Source organism: Cyanistes caeruleus, chromosome 5 (genome assembly GCF_971803275.1).
Source record: "Cyanistes caeruleus chromosome 5, bCyaCae1.hap1.1, whole genome shotgun sequence".
Taxonomy (NCBI): domain Eukaryota; kingdom Metazoa; phylum Chordata; class Aves; order Passeriformes; family Paridae; genus Cyanistes; species Cyanistes caeruleus.
The window spans coordinates 1-17,910 of NC_141705.1; the positions used below are offsets into that span (position 1 = coordinate 1).

Below are 17,910 nucleotides of genomic sequence, written 5' to 3' on the forward strand. Positions count from 1 at the left end.
CCTAACCCTAACCCTAACCCTAACCCTAACCCTAACCCTAACCCTAACCCTAACCCTAACCCTAACCCTAACCCTAACCCTAACCCTAACCCTAACCCTAACCCTAACCCTACCCCTAACCCTAACCCTAACCCTAACCCTAACCCTAACCCTAACCCTAACCCTAACCCTAACCCTAACCCTAACCCTAACCCTAACCCTAACCCTAACCCTAACCCTAACCCTAACCCTAACCCCTAACCCTAACCCTAACCCTAACCCTAACCCTAACCCTAACCCTAACCCTAACCCTAACCCTAACCCTAACCCTAACCCTAACCCTAACCCTAACCCTAACCCTAACCCTAACCCTAACCCTAACCCAAACCCTAACCCTAACCCTAACCCTAACCCTAACCCTAACCCTAACCCTAACCCTAACCCTAACCCTAACCCTAACCCTAACCCTAACCCTAACCCTAACCCTAACCCTAACCCTAACCCTAACCCTAACCCTAACCCTAACCCTAACCCTAACCCTAACCCTAACCCTAACCCTAACCCTAACCCTAACCCTAACCCTAACCCTAACCCTAACCCTAACCCTAACCCTAACCCTAACCCTAACCCTAACCCTAACCCTAACCCTAACCCTAACCCTAACCCTAACCCTAACCCTAACCCTAACCCTAACCCTAACCCTAACCCTAACCCTAACCCTAACCCAGGGCCTAACCCTAACCCTAACCCTAACCCTAACCCTAACCCCCTAACCCTAACCCTAACCCTAACCCTAACCCTAACCCTAACCCTAACCCTAACCCTAACCCTAACCCTAACCCTAACCCTAACCCTAACCCTAACCCTAACCCTAACCCTAACCCTAACCCTAACCCTAACCCTAACCCTAACCCTAACCCTAACCCTAACCCTAACCCTAACCCTAACCCTAACCCTAACCCTAACCCTAACCCTAACCCTAACCCTAACCCTAACCCTAACCCTAACCCTAACCCTAACCCTAACCCTAACCCTAACCCTAACCCTAACCCTAACCCTAACCCTAACCCTAACCCTAACCCTAACCCTAACCCTAACCCTAACCCTAACCCTAACCCTAACCCTAACCCTAACCCCTAACCCTAACCCTAACCCTAACCCTAACCCTAACCCTAACCCTAACCCTAACCCTAACCCTAACCCTAACCCTAACCCTAACCCTAACCCTAACCCTAACCCCTAACCCTAACCCTAATCTAGAACCTGATCTAGAACCTGATCTAGAACCTGATCTAGAACCGGATCTAGAACGTGATCTAGAACCTGATCTAGAACCTGATCTAGAACGTGATCTAGAACTTGATCTAGAACCTGATCTAGAACCTGATCTAGAACCGTTACCTAGAACCCTAACCTAGAACCGTGATCTAGAACCGTAACCTGGAACCCTGAACTAGAACCATAACCTGGAACTTGAGCCTGGAACTGCAACCTGGAACTCGAGTCTGGAGCTGTAGCTTTGAATTTCAGATTAAATATGGCGGCTGCTAAGTATTTCCGGCAAAAACATGGCCGCGCCGTGTATTTCCGGCAAAAAGATGGCCGCCCCCATCAATTTCCGGTTCAAAATGGCTGCGCCCTGTATTTCCGGGTAAAAGATGGCGGCGCCTATGCATTTCCGGCAAAAACATGGCGGCGCCCTGTATTTCCGGTTTAAAATGGCCGCGCCCTGTATTTCCGGCAAAAACATGGCCGCCCCCATGTATTTCCGGTTCAAAATGGCCGCGCCCTGTATTTCCGGCAAAAACATGGCGGCGCCCATCAATTTCGGGTTCAAAATGGCCGCGCCCTGTATTTCCGGCAAAAACATGGCCGCCCCCATGTATTTCCGGTTTAAAATGGCCGCGCCCTGTATTTCCGGCAAAAACATGGCCGCCCCCATGTATTTCCGGTTCAAAATGGCCGCGCCCTATATTTCCGGGATAAACATGGCCGCGCCCTATATTTCCGGTTCAAAATGGCCGCGCCCATGTGGTTATGCATAATTGTAGTGTCGTGCTTGTGTGTGGCTTTGAAACGCGGCGCCGAGGAGCGCGAGAAAAACGGCACCGAATGCCGCGCTGTCGCGCGGCATTCGGTGCCGTTTTTCTCGCGCTTCTCGGCGCCGGGATTTGGGATTCTCGATTTGATTTTTTTCCGGGACAAAATGGCGGCGCGCATGCGCCGTGGGGGCTTCCGGGCGGGTGCCGTCTCGCCGGTGACGCGCTTCCGGTCAAGATGGCGGCGCCCGTGCCGGGGGGTTTACTGGAGCCGCGCGGCCGCGGGAGCGCCCGGCGCCGACCAGGAACGACCCTCCGGCGCGCTGGCGCGCGCCGGAGGGTCGTTCCTGGTCGGCGCCGGGCGCTCCCGCGGCCGCGCGGCGCTTGGGTGTGTGACGATGGTCGGGATTGTTTCAGGGGCTTCGGGACGGGTTTTTTGGCGCGGCGGGGTCGGCGGCGTGTGTGCGGGGTGTGGTGCTTGTGTTACGGTGTGTTTTTGTCGTGTTTCTGGACCTATTTTATTAAAAATGTTAATGTTTATATTTTTTTACAAAATGGCGGCCGTGTGATGTCATCGGGGCGGAGCGCCTTGACGGGCAGGCTGGGGGGCGGTGCCGGGGGGCGGGGCGGCGTGACGGACGGCTTGGGGGCGGTACCGGTGGGCGGGGCGGGGAGGAGGGCAGTTCCGGGCGGTTGCCGTGGTGCCGGTGACGCACTTCCGGTCAAGATGGCGGCGCCCGTGCCGGGAGTTTTATCGGCCCCGCGCCGCCGCGGGAGCGCCCCGAGCCGGCCCGGAACGCCTCTCCGGCGCGCTGGCGCGCGCCGGAGGGTCGTTCCTGGTCGGCGCCGGGCGCTCCCGCGGCCGCGCGGCGCTTGGGTGTGTGACGATGGTCGGGATTGTTTCAGGGGCTTCGGGACGGGTTTTTTGGCGCGGCGGGGTCGGCGGCGTGTGTGCGGGGTGTGGTGCTTGTGTTACGGTGTGTTTTTGTCGTGTTTCTGGACCTATTTTATTAAAAATGTTAATGTTTATATTTTTTTACAAAATGGCGGCCGTGTGATGTCATCGGGGCGGAGCGCCTTGACGGGCAGGCTGGGGGGCGGTGCCGGGGGGCGGGGCGGCGTGACGGACGGCTTGGGGGCGGTACCGGTGGGCGGGGCGGGGAGGAGGGCAGTTCCGGGCGGTTGCCGTGGTGCCGGTGACGCACTTCCGGTCAAGATGGCGGCGCCCGTGCCGGGAGTTTTATCGGCCCCGCGCCGCCGCGGGAGCGCCCCGAGCCGGCCCGGAACGCCTCTCCGGCGCGCTGGCGCGCGCCGGAGGGTCGTTCCTGGTCGGCGCCGGGCGCTCCCGCGGCCGCGCGGCGCTTGGGTGTGTGACGATGGTCGGGATTGTTTCAGGGGCTTCGGGACGGGTTTTTTGGCGCGGCGGGGTCGGCGGCGTGTGTGCGGGGTGTGGTGCTTGTGTTACGGTGTGTTTTTGTCGTGTTTCTGGACCTATTTTATTAAAAATGTTAATGTTTATATTTTTTTACAAAATGGCGGCCGTGTGATGTCATCGGGGCGGAGCGCCTTGACGGGCAGGCTGGGGGGCGGTGCCGGGGGGCGGGGCGGCGTGACGGACGGCTTGGGGGCGGTACCGGTGGGCGGGGCGGGGAGGAGGGCAGTTCCGGGCGGTTGCCGTGGTGCCGGTGACGCACTTCCGGTCAAGATGGCGGCGCCCGTGCCGGGAGTTTTATCGGCCCCGCGCCGCCGCGGGAGCGCCCCGAGCCGGCCCGGAACGCCTCTCCGGCGCGCTGGCGCGCGCCGGAGGGTCGTTCCTGGTCGGCGCCGGGCGCTCCCGCGGCCGCGCGGCGCTTGGGTGTGTGACGATGGTCGGGATTGTTTCAGGGGCTTCGGGACGGGTTTTTTGGCGCGGCGGGGTCGGCGGCGTGTGTGCGGGGTGTGGTGCTTGTGTTACGGTGTGTTTTTGTCGTGTTTCTGGACCTATTTTATTAAAAATGTTAATGTTTATATTTTTTTACAAAATGGCGGCCGTGTGATGTCATCGGGGCGGAGCGCCTTGACGGGCAGGCTGGGGGGCGGTGCCGGGGGGCGGGGCGGCGTGACGGACGGCTTGGGGGCGGTACCGGTGGGCGGGGCGGGGAGGAGGGCAGTTCCGGGCGGTTGCCGTGGTGCCGGTGACGCACTTCCGGTCAAGATGGCGGCGCCCGTGCCGGGAGTTTTATCGGCCCCGCGCCGCCGCGGGAGCGCCCCGAGCCGGCCCGGAACGCCTCTCCGGCGCGCTGGCGCGCGCCGGAGGGTCGTTCCGGGTCGGCGCGGGGCGCTCCCGCGGCCGCGCGGCGCTTGGGGGTGTGACGGTGATCGAGATTGTTTGGGCGCCTTTCGGGAGGGGTTTTTTGGCGTGGGGGTTCGGCGGGATGTGTGCGGGGTGTCGTGCTTGTGTTACTTTGTCGTTTTGTCGGGTTTCTGGGTTTATTTTATTTTAAAATATGATTGTTTATATTTTTTTACAAAATGGCGGCCGGGTGATGTCATCGGGGCGGAGCGTCTTGACGGGCAGGCGGGGGGGCGGTGCCGGGGGGCGGGGCGGCGTGACGGACGGCTCGGGGGCGGTACCGGTGGGCGGGGCGGGGAGGAGGGCAGTTCCGGGCGGTTGCCGGGGTGCCGGTAACGCACTTCCGGTCAAGATGGCGGCGCTCGTGCCGAGGGTTTTACCGGCCCCGCGCCGCCGCGGGAGCGCCCCGGGCCGACCCGGAACGACCCTCCGGCGCGCTGGCGCGCGCCGGAGGGTCGTTCCGGGTCGGCGCGGGGCGCTCCCGCGGCGGCGCGGGGCTTGGGGGGGCGACGGTGATCGCGACTTTTTGCGGGGCTTCGGGACCGATTTTTTGCGGTGGCGCGGTCGGCGGGGTGTGTGCGGGGTGGGGCGCTTGTGTTATCGTGTCGTTTTATCGTGTTTTTGTATGTATTTTATTAAAAATGTTAATGTTGATATTTTCATAAAATGGCGGCCGTCTGATGTCATCGGGGCGGGGCGGCGTGACGGGCAGCTGCGGGGCGGTCTCGAGGGGCGGAGCGGCGTGACGGACAGCTGCGGGGCGGTGCCGGGGGGCGGGGCGGCGTGACGGGCGGCTCGGGGGCGGTGCCGGGGGGCGGGGAGGCGTGACGGGCGGCTCGGGGGCGGTGCCGGGGGGCGGGGCTCGGTGACTGACACGCGCGGGGCGGTCCCGAGGGGCGGGGCCGCGTGACGGACGGCGCGGGGCTGGTGCCGGGGGCGGGGTCGCGGGGCGGGGCTGTGTGACGGACGGCGTGGGGGCGGTTTCGGGGGGCGGTGCCGGGGGTGGGGCGGTGTGATCGACGGTTCTGGGGCGGTCCCGAGGGGTGGAGCGCCGCCGGGGGGTGGTGTGGTGTGATGGGCAGCTCAGGGGCTGTGCTGGGGTTGAGGGGTGCTGTTTTGGTGTCTGTTGTGTTGGTGGGGGGGCTCCCGTTGTTGCTGGCGTGTTGGGAGTGGGGGTGCTGGGGTGGGGGGCTGTGTTTGGGGCTGGGGTGTGCTTGAGGGGTGGCGGTATGGGATGGAAGGGTGTGTATAGGGGGTGGGTGCTTGGGGCTGGGTGGTGGCTAGGGGATGGGGGGGGTGTATAGTGAGGGTGGGTGCTAGGGCCTGGGGGTGTGCAGTAGGGGTGGGGGCTAGGGGGGTGCATAGGGGGGTGGGTGCTTGGGGCTGGGGCGGTGGATAGGGGGGTGGGTGGGGCTGGGGGGCTGCATAGGGGGCGTGGGTGCTTGGGGCTGGGGGGTGTATAGGCGGGGTGGGTGCTGGGCTTGGGTGAGTGCTAGGGGAGGGTCAGTGGTGTGCCAGGTGTGAGTTAGGGTGGGATAGGTGTGGGTACTAGGTATAGTGTAGGTGGGAGGGGGCGGAGCCCCACTATATAGTATATATACTATAAAGAAAAAGAATAAAAATAATAAGTCTGGTGCAGCAGTAGAAGGTTTTGTGCTCCCGGGGAGTAAGTGGTATGTATTTTATAATTTTTATTTAAATTGTTTTTTTACTCCCCGGGAGCACAAAAGGTTCTACTGCTGCTTTTTCTAAGTTTAAAGTTTAAGCTAGAAAGCAAAACAAGAAGTTAGAGAGAAGAGAAATAAGTTAAAGCTTGAGGGAAAGAAAATAGAGAGAGTGAAGAGAAACTAAGTCAGAGTCAGAGAGAAAAGGGAAACAGAGCCAAAGTGAAAAGAAACTAAGTCCGAGTCAGAGAGAAAAGGGAAACAGAGGGGGAGCAAAAAGAAACTAAGTCCAAGTCAGAGTCAAAGACAAAAGGGAAACAGAGCCAAAGTGAAAAGAAACTAAGTCCAAGTCCCAGAGAAAAGGGAAACAGAGTGGGAGTGCAAAGAAACTAAGTCCAAGTCTAAGTCAGAGGTACAGAGAAAAGGGAAACAGAGTCAAAGTGAAAAGAAACAGAGGGACAGAGGGACAGTGGAGAGATACCAACTCTATTTCTTTTCTGTCTAACTCAGAGGCAGAGAGAAAGGAAACGGAGACAATCCCTGTTCACCGTAACTCGGAGTTACGGTGGAAAGGAATCGAGTCCGTTTGCTTTCTGTCTAACTCGGAGCTAGAGGCAAAAGAAACAGAGTTAGAGTGAAAAGAAACCGAGGGAGAGTGGAGAGAAACCAACTCTATTTCTTTTCTGTCTAACTCAGAGGCAGAGAGAAAGGAAACAGAGACAATTCCTGTTCACCGTAACTCGGAGTTACGGTGGAAAGGAATCGAGTCCAGTTGCTTTCTGTCTAACTCAGAGCTAGAGGGAAAGGAAACAGAGTTGGAGAGAAAAGAAACAGAAAAATAGAGTGAGCAACAGTGACAGAGACTTAGAGAAAGTTAGAAAGAGATTGAAAAGCAAGAAATAGATTGAAAACAATGACTACACCACACCAAAAACACAAGAGCCGGGGGGGAGTGGTGGTAGGGGGGCAGGGGGATGAAAGTTTATTCACCTTTATTTAATGAATTTATTTACACTACAGCAAAACACAGAAACTGGAGACAAATGCATTACAATACAATCCATGTACACACTGAAAAATCCCTAATTCACATACAGAGTAATGCAGCAAATGCAAATACAGAACAATACAAGCCAAATACATATTAACAGAATATAACTATTTCTACAGTTCTGGAAAGGTCAATACATGCTGTTTCATTATTACTACTATGCCAAACCACAAGGAGCACACAGAAAACACAATACTCATTCACCACAGAAGCCGGCTTCAGCTCGCACACGTACTCACCTTCACTCTCCTCTCCACCGCCCCGTTATAATCCTGCTGTCGGTGGTCCTCAGGAACGTGGTTCCCGGGAGCCTCAAACTCAGCCTGCCTGACGAAAACCTCGGTCCGGGGCCGGTCCGTGCCCAAACTTTGGCGATGACTGTCGCCTCGCAGACCGGCCGGGACCGAGGAAAAAAAACCCCAGCTGGGAGGGAAAAAAAAAAAACCCCCCCAGCTGGGGATTTTTTATTCTAAATTTAAAAGTGAATTGCAAGTCCTGAAAAGCAAAAGCCATACATACCAGGTTAGAACCACTCGACACAAACACACACCCCCCTCCTACCCCACGGGAACTCGGTTCCCGGGGGGCCTCAAACTCAGCCTGCCTGACGAAAACCTCGGTCCGGGGCCGGTCCGTGCCCAAACTTTGGCGATGACTGTCGCCTCGCAGACCGGCCGGGACCGAGGAAAAAAAACCCCAGCTGGGAGGGAAAAAAAAAAAACCCCCCCAGCTGGGGATTTTTTATTCTAAATTTAAAAGTGAATTGCAAGTCCTGAAAAGCAAAAGCCATACATACCAGGTTAGAACCACTCGACACAAACACACACCCCCCTCCTACCCCACGGGAACTCGGCTCCCGGGGGGCCTCAAACTCAGCCTGCCTGACGAAAACCTCGGTCCGGGGCCGGTCCGTGCCCAAACTTTGGCGATGATTGTCGCCTCGCAGACCGGCCGGGACCGAGGAAAAAAAACTCCAGCTGGGAGGGAAAAAAAAAAAACCCCCCCAGCTGGGGATTTTTTATTCTAAATTTAAAAGTGAATTGCAAGTCCTGAAAAGCAAAAGCCATACAGACCAGGTTAGAACCACTCGACACACATGCACACAAGCAGACCCTGACCCACCGACTCTCACAGACAGCCACACTCTGACACGCAGCAGGAGACTAACTCGCACAGTGACCGCAACCCTTATTTGAAACACTCTGCTGAACAAAATGCCCTGAGATATCTTCTCACTGCTGCTTCTCAACATCAAAAGGTAGATCCTCAGAAAATAGGCATCAGAGACCTGCAAAACAACACAAGGTGGTCAGTGAGGGATTCTATGGTAGCTATGACTCAGCCACCCTCTAGGCCCACACATTTTTTACACAAAAACCTCATAGAAAAGAGAAACTGTAACCTTTTATAATTGTTCCACCTAAATCTAACTATGTGCCAGGGCAGGGCAGCTCCAAACCAATGCAGTTAAAGTTAAGTTAAGTTACAGAGGCAGGCACAATGCAGTTAAAGTTAAGTTAAGTTACAGAGGCAGGCACAATGCAGTTAAAGTTAAGTTAAGTTACAGAGGCAGGCACAATGCAGTAAAAGTTACAGAGGCAGGCACAATGCAGTAAAAGTTACAGAGGCAGGCACAATGCAGTTAAAGTTACAGAGGCAGGCACAATGCAGTTAAAGTTACAGAGGCAGGCACAATGCAGTTAAAGTTACAGAGGCAGGCACAGTGCAGTTAAAGTTACAGAGGCAGGCACAGTGCAGTTAAGTTAAGTTACAGAGGCAGGCACAATGCAGTTAAAGTTAAGTTAAGTTACAGAGGCAGGCACAATGCAGTTAAAGTTAAGTTAAGTTACAGAGGCAGGCACAATGCAGTTAAAGTTAAGTTAAGTTACAGAGGCAGGCACAATGCAGTTAAAGTTACAGAGGCAGGCACAATGCAGTAAAAGTTACAGAGGCAGGCACAATGCAGTAAAAGTTACAGAGGCAGGCACAGTGCAGTTAAGTTAAGTTACAGAGGCAGGCACAATGCAGTTAGTTTTACAGAGGCAGGCACGGTACAAGGCAGTCGCAGGTGATGTCTGCCGGGTGAACGCGGCGATAGCTGTGGATGCGAAGGCCGGTTCCTCAGACGAAAAAATCCACGATGACGTCGAGAGGCTGAGATGGCCGATGACATGAAACACGAGACAACGAGAAGATGGATTGGAACTGCCCTGCCCAGCAAAAGCTCTGGCGAGCTTGCAAAGAAACCCTCTCCCTTGGCTTCAGAGGGGCCCATCCCACTACAGCCCTGTCCTCTAACTTAACTTCAAAATGCCAACTCACCTGCTCATCCCTGCTCCTTGCCATGCTCGGGGCAACACCAACTCCTGCAAAGACAGAAAAGAAAAAAGCACTGAGTTACTGTCACAATGCACAAGGTGGAATTCCCAATGTGGTTCCTTTATTCCATCTTGGACTACAAAAGCTTGTCAGCCAACCAGGGACTGAAACAGAAGAAAAACCACTCAGTCCCACCTCTCGTACTCAAAGATCCCCTGTAAAGTTCTGAAGACAGAGCCCTCAAACGAGTGTGGGGTGCTTTGCCCTGAGGCATGTGCTGTTTATAACAAATTCGAGTCACCTCCCTTGCTTTCTAGACACTGCTCACCGACGTGGCAGGCTAGGGGCGGCTGAGGCGAAATGTCTTTCCCCTGATAATGACTGCACGATAAACCTGCAACCCCTTCTGTCTCTCAGAATCCTGTCCGTGACACCGATTCGTGTCAGGATCCACAAGGTGGGATTTGTGATGTGGTTCTTTCCTTCTATCTTAGAGAACTAAAGATTAGCAGCAAACCAGGGACTTTAAACAGAAAAACCTCGCAGTCCCACTTATCGTACTCAAAGATCCCCTGTAAAGTTCTGAAGACAGAGCCCTCAAACGAGTGTGGGGTGCTTTGCCCTGAGGCATGTGCTGTTTTTAAGAAATTCGAGTCACCTCCCTTGCTTTCTAGACACTGCTCACCGACATGGCAGGCTAGGGGCGGCTGAGGCGAAACGTCTTTCCCCTGATAATAACTGCACGATAAATCTGCAACCCCTTCTGTCTCTCAGAATCCTGTCCGTGACACTGATTCGTGTCAGGATCCACAAGGTGGGATTTGTGATGTGGTTCTTTCCTTCTATCTTAGAGAACTAGAGATTAGCAGCAAACCAGGGACTTTAAACAGAAAAACCACTCAGTCCCACTTATCATACTCAAAGATCCCCTGTAAAGTTCTGAAGACAGAGCCCTCAAACGAGTGTGGGGTGCTTTGCCCTGAGGCACGTGCTGTTTTTAACAAATTCGAGTCACCTCCCTTGCTTTCTAGACACTGCTCACCGACGTGGCAGGCTAGGGGCGGCTGAGGCGAAACGTCTTTCCCCTGATACTGACTGCACGATAAACCTGCAACCCCTTCTGTCTCTCAGAATCCTGTCCGTGACACCAATGTGTGTCAGGATCCACAAGGTGGGATTTGTGATGTGGTTCTTTCATTCTATCTTCAAGAACTAAAGATTAGCAGCAAACCAAGGACATAAACACCAAAACACACACAGAGCTTGCACCCACCTGTCCTCCAGCATCCTGGGCTGGGATATCTTGCAAGTAGACCACCTAAAATAAAAAAAACCCAAGGGATTAAAGTTATAGCAGAAACTGAGACCCCAGCAAGAACAACTGCTTCTCTCCACCAACCGAGGCTCACCTTCCACCTGCTTCGCCTTCCCCGCTGCTATCCGGCTTTACTTCCTAGAAATAAAGACAAAGAGCAGAGCTGTAACACAGTGACCAGTTCCAGCCCCGCTGCAAAGTAAAACCGTGACTGACCTTCTCAGGGGGACCCCCTCATCTGGGACAGGTGTTCTGCCAGGAGGTCAATCTATCTGAATCTGAAAGAAAGTTAGGAAAAAAGTCAAAGTGCTGCAGGGTAACTTCACAGCTCCAGACACCTGCTGCCAACATAAGAATACCAGCTAGACTCCAACTACAGCCCATATTACAAATCTCCAATTACAAGTGCCCGGGACTTGTCCTTAAACACCTACAACCGGGCTGGGCGCCAGGGCAGAGCAGCTCCGGACCAAATACCACCAGACACCCATGACACGTGAGACAAGGGGACATGACAAGGAGAGAAAACTCTCTGAGACAAGAAAGTCCTCATGAGGACCGAGAGAATGCTGAACGAGATGACCGAGGAGGGACCCGAGGCGAGCCTGCCGAGCTCCAGTGACCCCGGAGGAAAAAGATGCTAATGGAACAACTATTTTCCAAGAACCGCAAAGACGGATGCCCGAGAATCCTGTGGCTAGAAGCCTCTGCCTGCCTTTGAATCGGCACAAGTCCTTATCCACTGTAAAGAAACACTGCTGCATATAGCTGTTGACACAGCTGAGAACGAGACCTAAGAAAACATCCGATCACATGCTTCTAAAGACAGATGCAATTCTGACGCCTGTCCGACCTCCCGCATCGAAGCTTCGCCGGCGCCAGGCCGAGGAACGCAAAGATGGGAGATGAACGGAAGGACCCCAGGGTTTCTCATATACCCCTGGGAGGACTAAGGCAATAGAGATGTTACACAAGATGCACATAAGACACAGAAGGCACGAGACACAAGTGACAACACACCCTGGGACTGCTCTGCCCTGCCTGCCTCAGCATTGCAAACCAAAGTGAGGCTTTCCCTCACTGGGGCCTATGGGGTCATTTCCAGAACCTCCCCATCCCCAAAGCTCACTCAAAAACCCAAACCGATCTCAGTCCTGACCCACCGCCCTGCTTTGATCCCCTCTGTGGGCTCCACTTATCTCTCAGAGGGCTGAAGATGTTAGTCACGGCGAGAGGCCGGTCAGGAGCCAAACAAAGCCACCTCGCTGTCTGGGAAGTTCTTCTCTCACCGGGCTGTTGTCTCAGACAAGTATCATCACCTATGATAAAGAAAACCAAATATAAGTGCACAATCTTAGAGGCATATTCACCAAAACCCAACTCCTACTCACCATCTCTTAGGAACTCCCGGGTCCTCCGGCCGCACGCTTCGGCCACGCTCCTAGGCGGATGCCGTCGTCGCAGGGTACGCCTAGGATAAACGGAGAGCAGGCGATGTAGCGTCGCTGAAAGTTGAGCGCGCCCTCGCCGCTCCTTCCAAAGCCCCCGACTTGCCGCGACTCCTCGGCCACGCCTAAAGGGTACCAGGACCGCACCGACACGTGGACGAGGTCGAGGCTTCGTCACGGACTCCGGTAATATTTGCTGGGGCTCACCAGAGAAGCAAACCGGGTCTCTTGGCAGGTCAGTGAGGGGGCCTCAGCACAGCATCAGGAGGCAGCCTAAAACACACCAACAAGCAGGGATGCTTGGAGTTGCACCAGAAACTGCGACCCCAGCAAGAACAATGGCTGCTCTCCACCAACCGAGGCTCACCTTCCACCTGCTTCGCCTTCCCCGCTGCTACCGGGCTTTACTTCCTAGAAATAAATACAAAGAGCAGAGCTGTAACACTGACCGGTTCCAGCCCCGCTGCAAAGTAAAACCTTGACCAACCTTCTCAGGGGGACCCCCTCATCTGGGACAGGTGTTCTGCCAGGAGGTCAGTCTGTCTGAATCTGAAAGAAAGTTAGGAAAAAAGTCAAAGTGCTGCAGGGTAACTTCACAGCTCCAGACACCTGCTGCCAACATAAGAATACCAGCTAGACTCCAACTACAGCCCGTATTACAAATCTCCAATTACAAGTGCCCGGGACTTGTCCTTAAACACCTACAACTGGGCTGGGCGCCAGGGCAGAGCAGCTCCGGACCAAATACCCCCAGACACCCGTGACACGAGGGGACATGACAGGGAGACAAAGTCCTCACGAGGACCGAGAGAATGCTGAACGAGATGACTGAGGAGGGACCCGAGGTGAGCCTGCCAGGCTCGGGTGACCCCGGAGGAAAAAGATGCTAACGGAAAAACTTTTTCCAAGAACCGCAAAGACGGATGCCCGAGAATCCTGTGGCTGGAAGCCTCTGCCTGCCTTTGAATCGGCACAAGTCCTTATCCACTGTAAAGAAACATTGCTGCACATAGCTGTCGACACAGCTGAGAACGAGACCTAAAAAGATCACGTGCTTCTGAAGACGGATGCGATTCTGACACGTGTCTGACCTCCCGAATCGAAGCTTCGCCGGCGCCGGGTCGAGGAACGCAAAGATGGGAGATGAACGGAAGGACCCCGGGGTTTCTCATATACCCCTGGGAGGACTAAGGCAAGAGACACGTTACACGAGATGCACATAAGACACAGAAGGCACGAGAGACAAGTGACAACACACCCTGGGACTGCTCTGCCCTGCCTGCCTCAGCATTGTTAACCAAAGTGAGGCTTTCCCTCACTGGGGCCTATGGGGTCATTTCCAGAACCTCCCCATCCCCAAAGCTCACTCAAAAACCCAAACCGATCTCAGTCCCGACCGCCGCCCTGCTTTGATCCCCTCTGTGGGCTCCACTTATCTCTCAGAGGGCTGAAGATGTGAGTCACGGCGAGAGGCCGGTCAGGAGCCAAACAAAGCCACCTTGCTGTCTGGGAAGTTCTTCTCTCACCGGGCTGTTGTCTCAGACAAGTATCATCACCTATGATAAAGAAAACCAAATATAAGTGCACAATCTTAGAGGCATATTCACCTAAGAGACTCCTACTCACCATCTCTTAGGAACTCCCGGGTCCTCCGGCCGCACGCTTCAGCCACGCTCCTAGGCGGATGCCGTTGTCGCAGGGTACGCCTAGGATAAACGGAGAGCAGGCGATGTAGCGTCACTGAAAGTTGAGCGCGCCCTCGCCGCTCCTTCCAAAGCCCCCGACTTGCCGCGACTCCTCGGCCACGCCTAAAGGGTACCAGGACCGCACCGACACGTGGACGAGGTCGAGGCTTCGTCACGGACTCCGGTAATATTTGCTGGGGCTCACCAGAGAAGCAAACCGGGTCTCTTGGCAGGTCAGTGAGGGGGCCTCAGCACAGCATCAGGAGGCAGCCTAAAACACACCAACAAGCAGGGATGCTTGGAGTTGCACCAGAAACTGCGACCCCAGCAAGAACAACGGCTTCTCTCCACCAACCGAGGCTCACCTCCCACCTGCTTCGCCTTCCCCGCTGCTTTCCAGCTTTACTTCCTAGAAATAAATACAAAGAGCAGAGCTGTAACACAGTGACCGGTTCCAGCCCCGCTGCAAAGTAAAACCGTGACGAACCTTCTCAGGGGGACCCCCTCATCTGGGACAGGTGTTCTGCCAGGAGGTCAGTCTGTCTGAATCTGAAAGAAAGTTAGGAAAAAAGTCAAAGTGCTGCAGGGTAACTTCACAGCTCCAGACACCTGCTGCCAACATAAGAATACCAGCTAGACTCCAACTACAGCCCATATTACAAATCTCCAATTACAAGTGCCCGGGACTTGTCCTTAAACACCTACAACCAGGCTGGACGCCAGGGCAGAGCAGCTCCGGACCAAATACCCCCAGGCACCCGTGAGACAAGGGGATGTGACAGGGAGAGAAAACTCTCTGAGACAAGGAAGTCCTGACGAGGACCGAGAGAATGCTGAACGAGATGACCGAGGAGGGACCCGAGGCGAGCCTGCCGGGATCAGATGTCCCTGGAGGGAAAACATGCTAACGGAACAACTATTTTCCAAGAACCGCAGAGACAGATGCCTGAGAATCCTGTGGCTGGAAGCCTCTGCCTGCCTTTGAATCGGCACAAGTCCTTATCCACTGTAAAGAAACACTGCTGTATATAGCTGTCGACACAGCTGAGAACGAGACCTAAAAAAACATCCGATCACACGCTTCTAAAGACAGATGCGATTCTGACGCCTGTCTGACCTCCCACATAGAAGCTTCGCCGGTGCTGGGCCGAGGAACGCAAAGATGGGAGATGAACAGAAGGAGCTGGGGTTTCTTATAAGCTCCTGGGAGGGCTAAGACAAGAGATATGTTACACAAGATGTACAGAAGATACAGAAAGCACAAGAGACAAGTGACAACACACCCTGGGACTGCTCTGCCCTGCCCGCCTCAGCATTGTTAGCTAAAGTGAGCCTTTCCCGCACTGTGGCCCCAGAGGCCATTTCTCAAAACTTCCCCCCCGCATAGCTGACTCAAAACCCCTAACCGGTGTGAATCCTACCCCACCGCCCTGTTTTTATCCCCTCTGTGACCACAGCCCTCGTCTTATCTCTCTGAAGTGAATCTGTGCGAGGGGACGATCCGCTGCTAAGGAAAGCTGCTGCGGGGGCGGTTCCCTTTTGTGTTACGATGAATCTGCTGAGAGAATCTGAAGTATCGCACTTGATGTGACCTAGAACTTCTGGAAATTCTCCTAAAAAAAAAAAAAAAAAGCCAAGAAGAAGAGTCATTATAAAAGCATCTTATTGCCCCTGAACCCCCAACACAAAACCATGAACTTAAATACTCCCTGTATTCAATATTGTTTTCTTCAAGGTGTTTTCAAAACTTCTGCTGCTTCAAATGCCCAAAAAGATGCCTGCTCTTAGCAGGCTGAAGCAAATTGAAAGAGCCTCTTCACTGAAATGAGAGAGGAGCTCTTTACCCCTGCTGATTCCCCTGGAAGGAATAATGCCCCTTAGCACAGCCTGGGGTTAATATACCCCTAATTGGGCCCGCCTCTTTTTCCCACGATGCCTGGGAAAGGGGAGGCGGCAAATCCCAGCGGGTATAAAGGCCCTCAGAGGGACCGTAGCTGTTTGGCTCCTCTGAGTTAAATTTGAGGTAAGGAGCTCTGCGTAGAAGAAAACTCTTTGCAAAAAAACAATGTTTTCTTTTCTGCTACAATTACTCAGGACAATGGAGCAAAGGAACAGAAAAAAGGTAAGAAGAAAAACTTTGTGTTTCAGCAGTGTTGCCAGCTAAGTTGGATAATTTATGGACTTCCATAATTATTTTTCAGTGATTACTAAGTAGCACTCCACCTGTGATTAATTAGGGTGGAGAAGAATAGTATTGATTTGAATGGTGTCTCACAGGGACCTTTAATCAGGGCTGTCTACATTCTAAATGAAAATAAGAAAAAGAATGGACTCCCAGGTGGCATTACCATTACATACCTGCTGGCCTCGCTCCCGTCGCAGATATTTGGTGCCGGGGTGTGGGTAGAAGTGCCCTGAAATGCAGCTTTAAACCCTTGAAATGCTGGAAAAGGCAACGCTTAAAATGAGCAAATGGGACAGCTAACTCCATTTAAACAAATACAGTGGTAAAAAAATGGCTTCTCCCCTTTAATTTAATCCCCTCAGATATTGGGGAAAAGAGTGGTTTTCCTCACTTTAAATCTCTCTGGTGATGGAAAAGGGGGCATTTTGCCCTTAATTCAGATCCATAAGGAAGCATCATCCATGCTTTCCCGTTCCACTTAAAGTGGGAAAAAATAGAAAATGGGCAGTCTCTGTCAGTTGATACCTCTAACAGCACAGAAAAAGCACAGTTTACCTCCAATTGAGACTATTAAAATTGCAGGGGAAGTGGATTCCTCTTCAATTTGAACACAGGCAATTGTGGAAAAGGAAGCTTTTTCCCTCAGCTTAAACCCCTTTTTTCCTGATAACCCATCCCTTTTTTGGGGCTCTGAAGAGGAAGTGGTGAGGTAGAAGAGGAAAGTTGAAAACTGTCGTTGTTTCGCGTTGTCGGGGAGAGTTGTTGGCGTAGCGGATACTGACGAGATCTGTGCCGGTGTTAGCAGCGGGGCGGAGACAGGCGGGGGCCGTGTGCCGGCGTTGGGTGGCTTCGGTGGTGCACGCGGGGACGTGAAGACGCATGGCGGGGACTGGACGGTGGCTGGGCTGGGCGGTGGCAGAGGCGACGCGGGTGTCAGCAGTTGTAGAGCCGGTGTCCCGTCCCCTTTTCTCCCCCTCCGCGGCTTGAGAGGCTGGTACGAAGGGCGGTAGAAAAGCTGCGGGCGGGCACGGGGCAGCCGCGGGTAGCGGCAGGAGCATCGGCGATAGAAGCGGTGACTGCCCATGCGTGGATGACGTCAGCGCCGTAGGGCAGCATGGGGGAGTGGTGGACGGCAGCGCGAATTTCGGGTCGGCCCGCACCGCACAGAATAGTGTCGGTGGGCGGCGGCAGGGCCGGCGGCCCCACGGGCGCCGGGAAAGCGGAGCCCGCGGGGCACCAAGGCGGCGCGGACGGCGCGGAGGGGGTGTAGGGGAGCTGAGCTGCGGGAACCGCGATGCCGAGGGCGGGCGGGGTGGCGGAGCCGGGAACCACGGTGTCGGCGGGGGAAGGGGGGACCGCGGGTTTAACTTGAATAGTTCTTTAGGCTATTCTTTAAGAATAGCTAATTCTTTAGCTATTTCAGAGCTATTTTAGGATACTTCAACATATTTTAAGGTCAGTCAGAGGGGACGCCCTGTGAAAATGTAGAGTTTTAGGACTGCAGAGGTAGGCTTTGGTAAGGGGCCGGTTGTGGTGCCGTGGGTTGGGTCCCATGCTGCTGATCCAAAGGTGATTTTCCAGGTCCGGTGAAGTTGCTGAGGTTAGACTCATGAATAGACGCTGGAGGTTTGGTCTGAGGAAAATCCTGCACTAGAAAACTCACGACACAATTTTGGTGATGTTGATTTGTCAGAAGTGTTTATAACATCGAGGGCAGCCCGAGTTCGAGGTGGGGAGGGCTAGAGTCCAGAAGGAACCCTGCGCCGTTCATAATTCTAGGAGGCAGAAGCCCGCTCCCAGCCACTGGGCCCCTGGACTCAAATGGCAGCCCTTTTAAAATGTAAAAAAACCCTCCTCTCGCCCTCCCTCCCCGACTGTCAGTTTGTCAGAGGC

At 54.3% G+C, this 17,910-nt stretch overlaps 1 protein-coding gene across 1 annotated transcript; it reads right to left on the reverse strand.

The window, feature by feature from the left end:
• Nucleotides 1-6,989: 6,989 nt before the first annotated feature.
• On the reverse strand, nt 6,990-17,075 carry LOC147652819 (uncharacterized). The gene is made up of 18 exons (XM_086888882.1): nt 16,800-17,075; nt 16,191-16,275; nt 15,254-15,445; nt 14,950-15,044; nt 14,320-14,381; nt 14,198-14,241; nt 13,937-14,103; nt 13,774-13,853; nt 12,635-13,703; nt 12,515-12,558; nt 12,254-12,420; nt 12,091-12,170; nt 10,916-12,018; nt 10,794-10,837; nt 10,658-10,702; nt 9,388-9,431; nt 9,121-9,219; nt 6,990-8,353 (listed from the first exon to the last, which is right to left on the reverse strand). The coding sequence occupies exons 1-5, from the start codon at nt 17,073-17,075 to the stop codon at nt 14,367-14,369; spliced, it is 663 nt and encodes a 220-aa protein (XP_086745008.1). The 3' UTR covers nt 6,990-8,353; nt 9,121-9,219; nt 9,388-9,431; nt 10,658-10,702; nt 10,794-10,837; nt 10,916-12,018; nt 12,091-12,170; nt 12,254-12,420; nt 12,515-12,558; nt 12,635-13,703; nt 13,774-13,853; nt 13,937-14,103; nt 14,198-14,241; nt 14,320-14,366.
• Nucleotides 17,076-17,910: the final 835 nt, after the last annotated feature.

Coding starts and splice junctions, on each gene's coding strand:
- LOC147652819 (XM_086888882.1), bottom strand. CDS start 17,075: ATGCTCCTGCCGCTACCCGCGGCTGCCCCGTGCCCGCCCGCAGCTTTT. Junction 15,446..16,190: donor GACGGGAGCGAGGCCAGCAG/GTATGTAATGGT, acceptor TTTTTTTTTTAG/GAGAATTTCCAGAAGTTCTA. Junction 15,045..15,253: donor GATAAAAACAGGGCGGTGGG/GTAGGATTCACA, acceptor CTCTTGTCTTAG/CCCTCCCAGGAGCTTATAAG.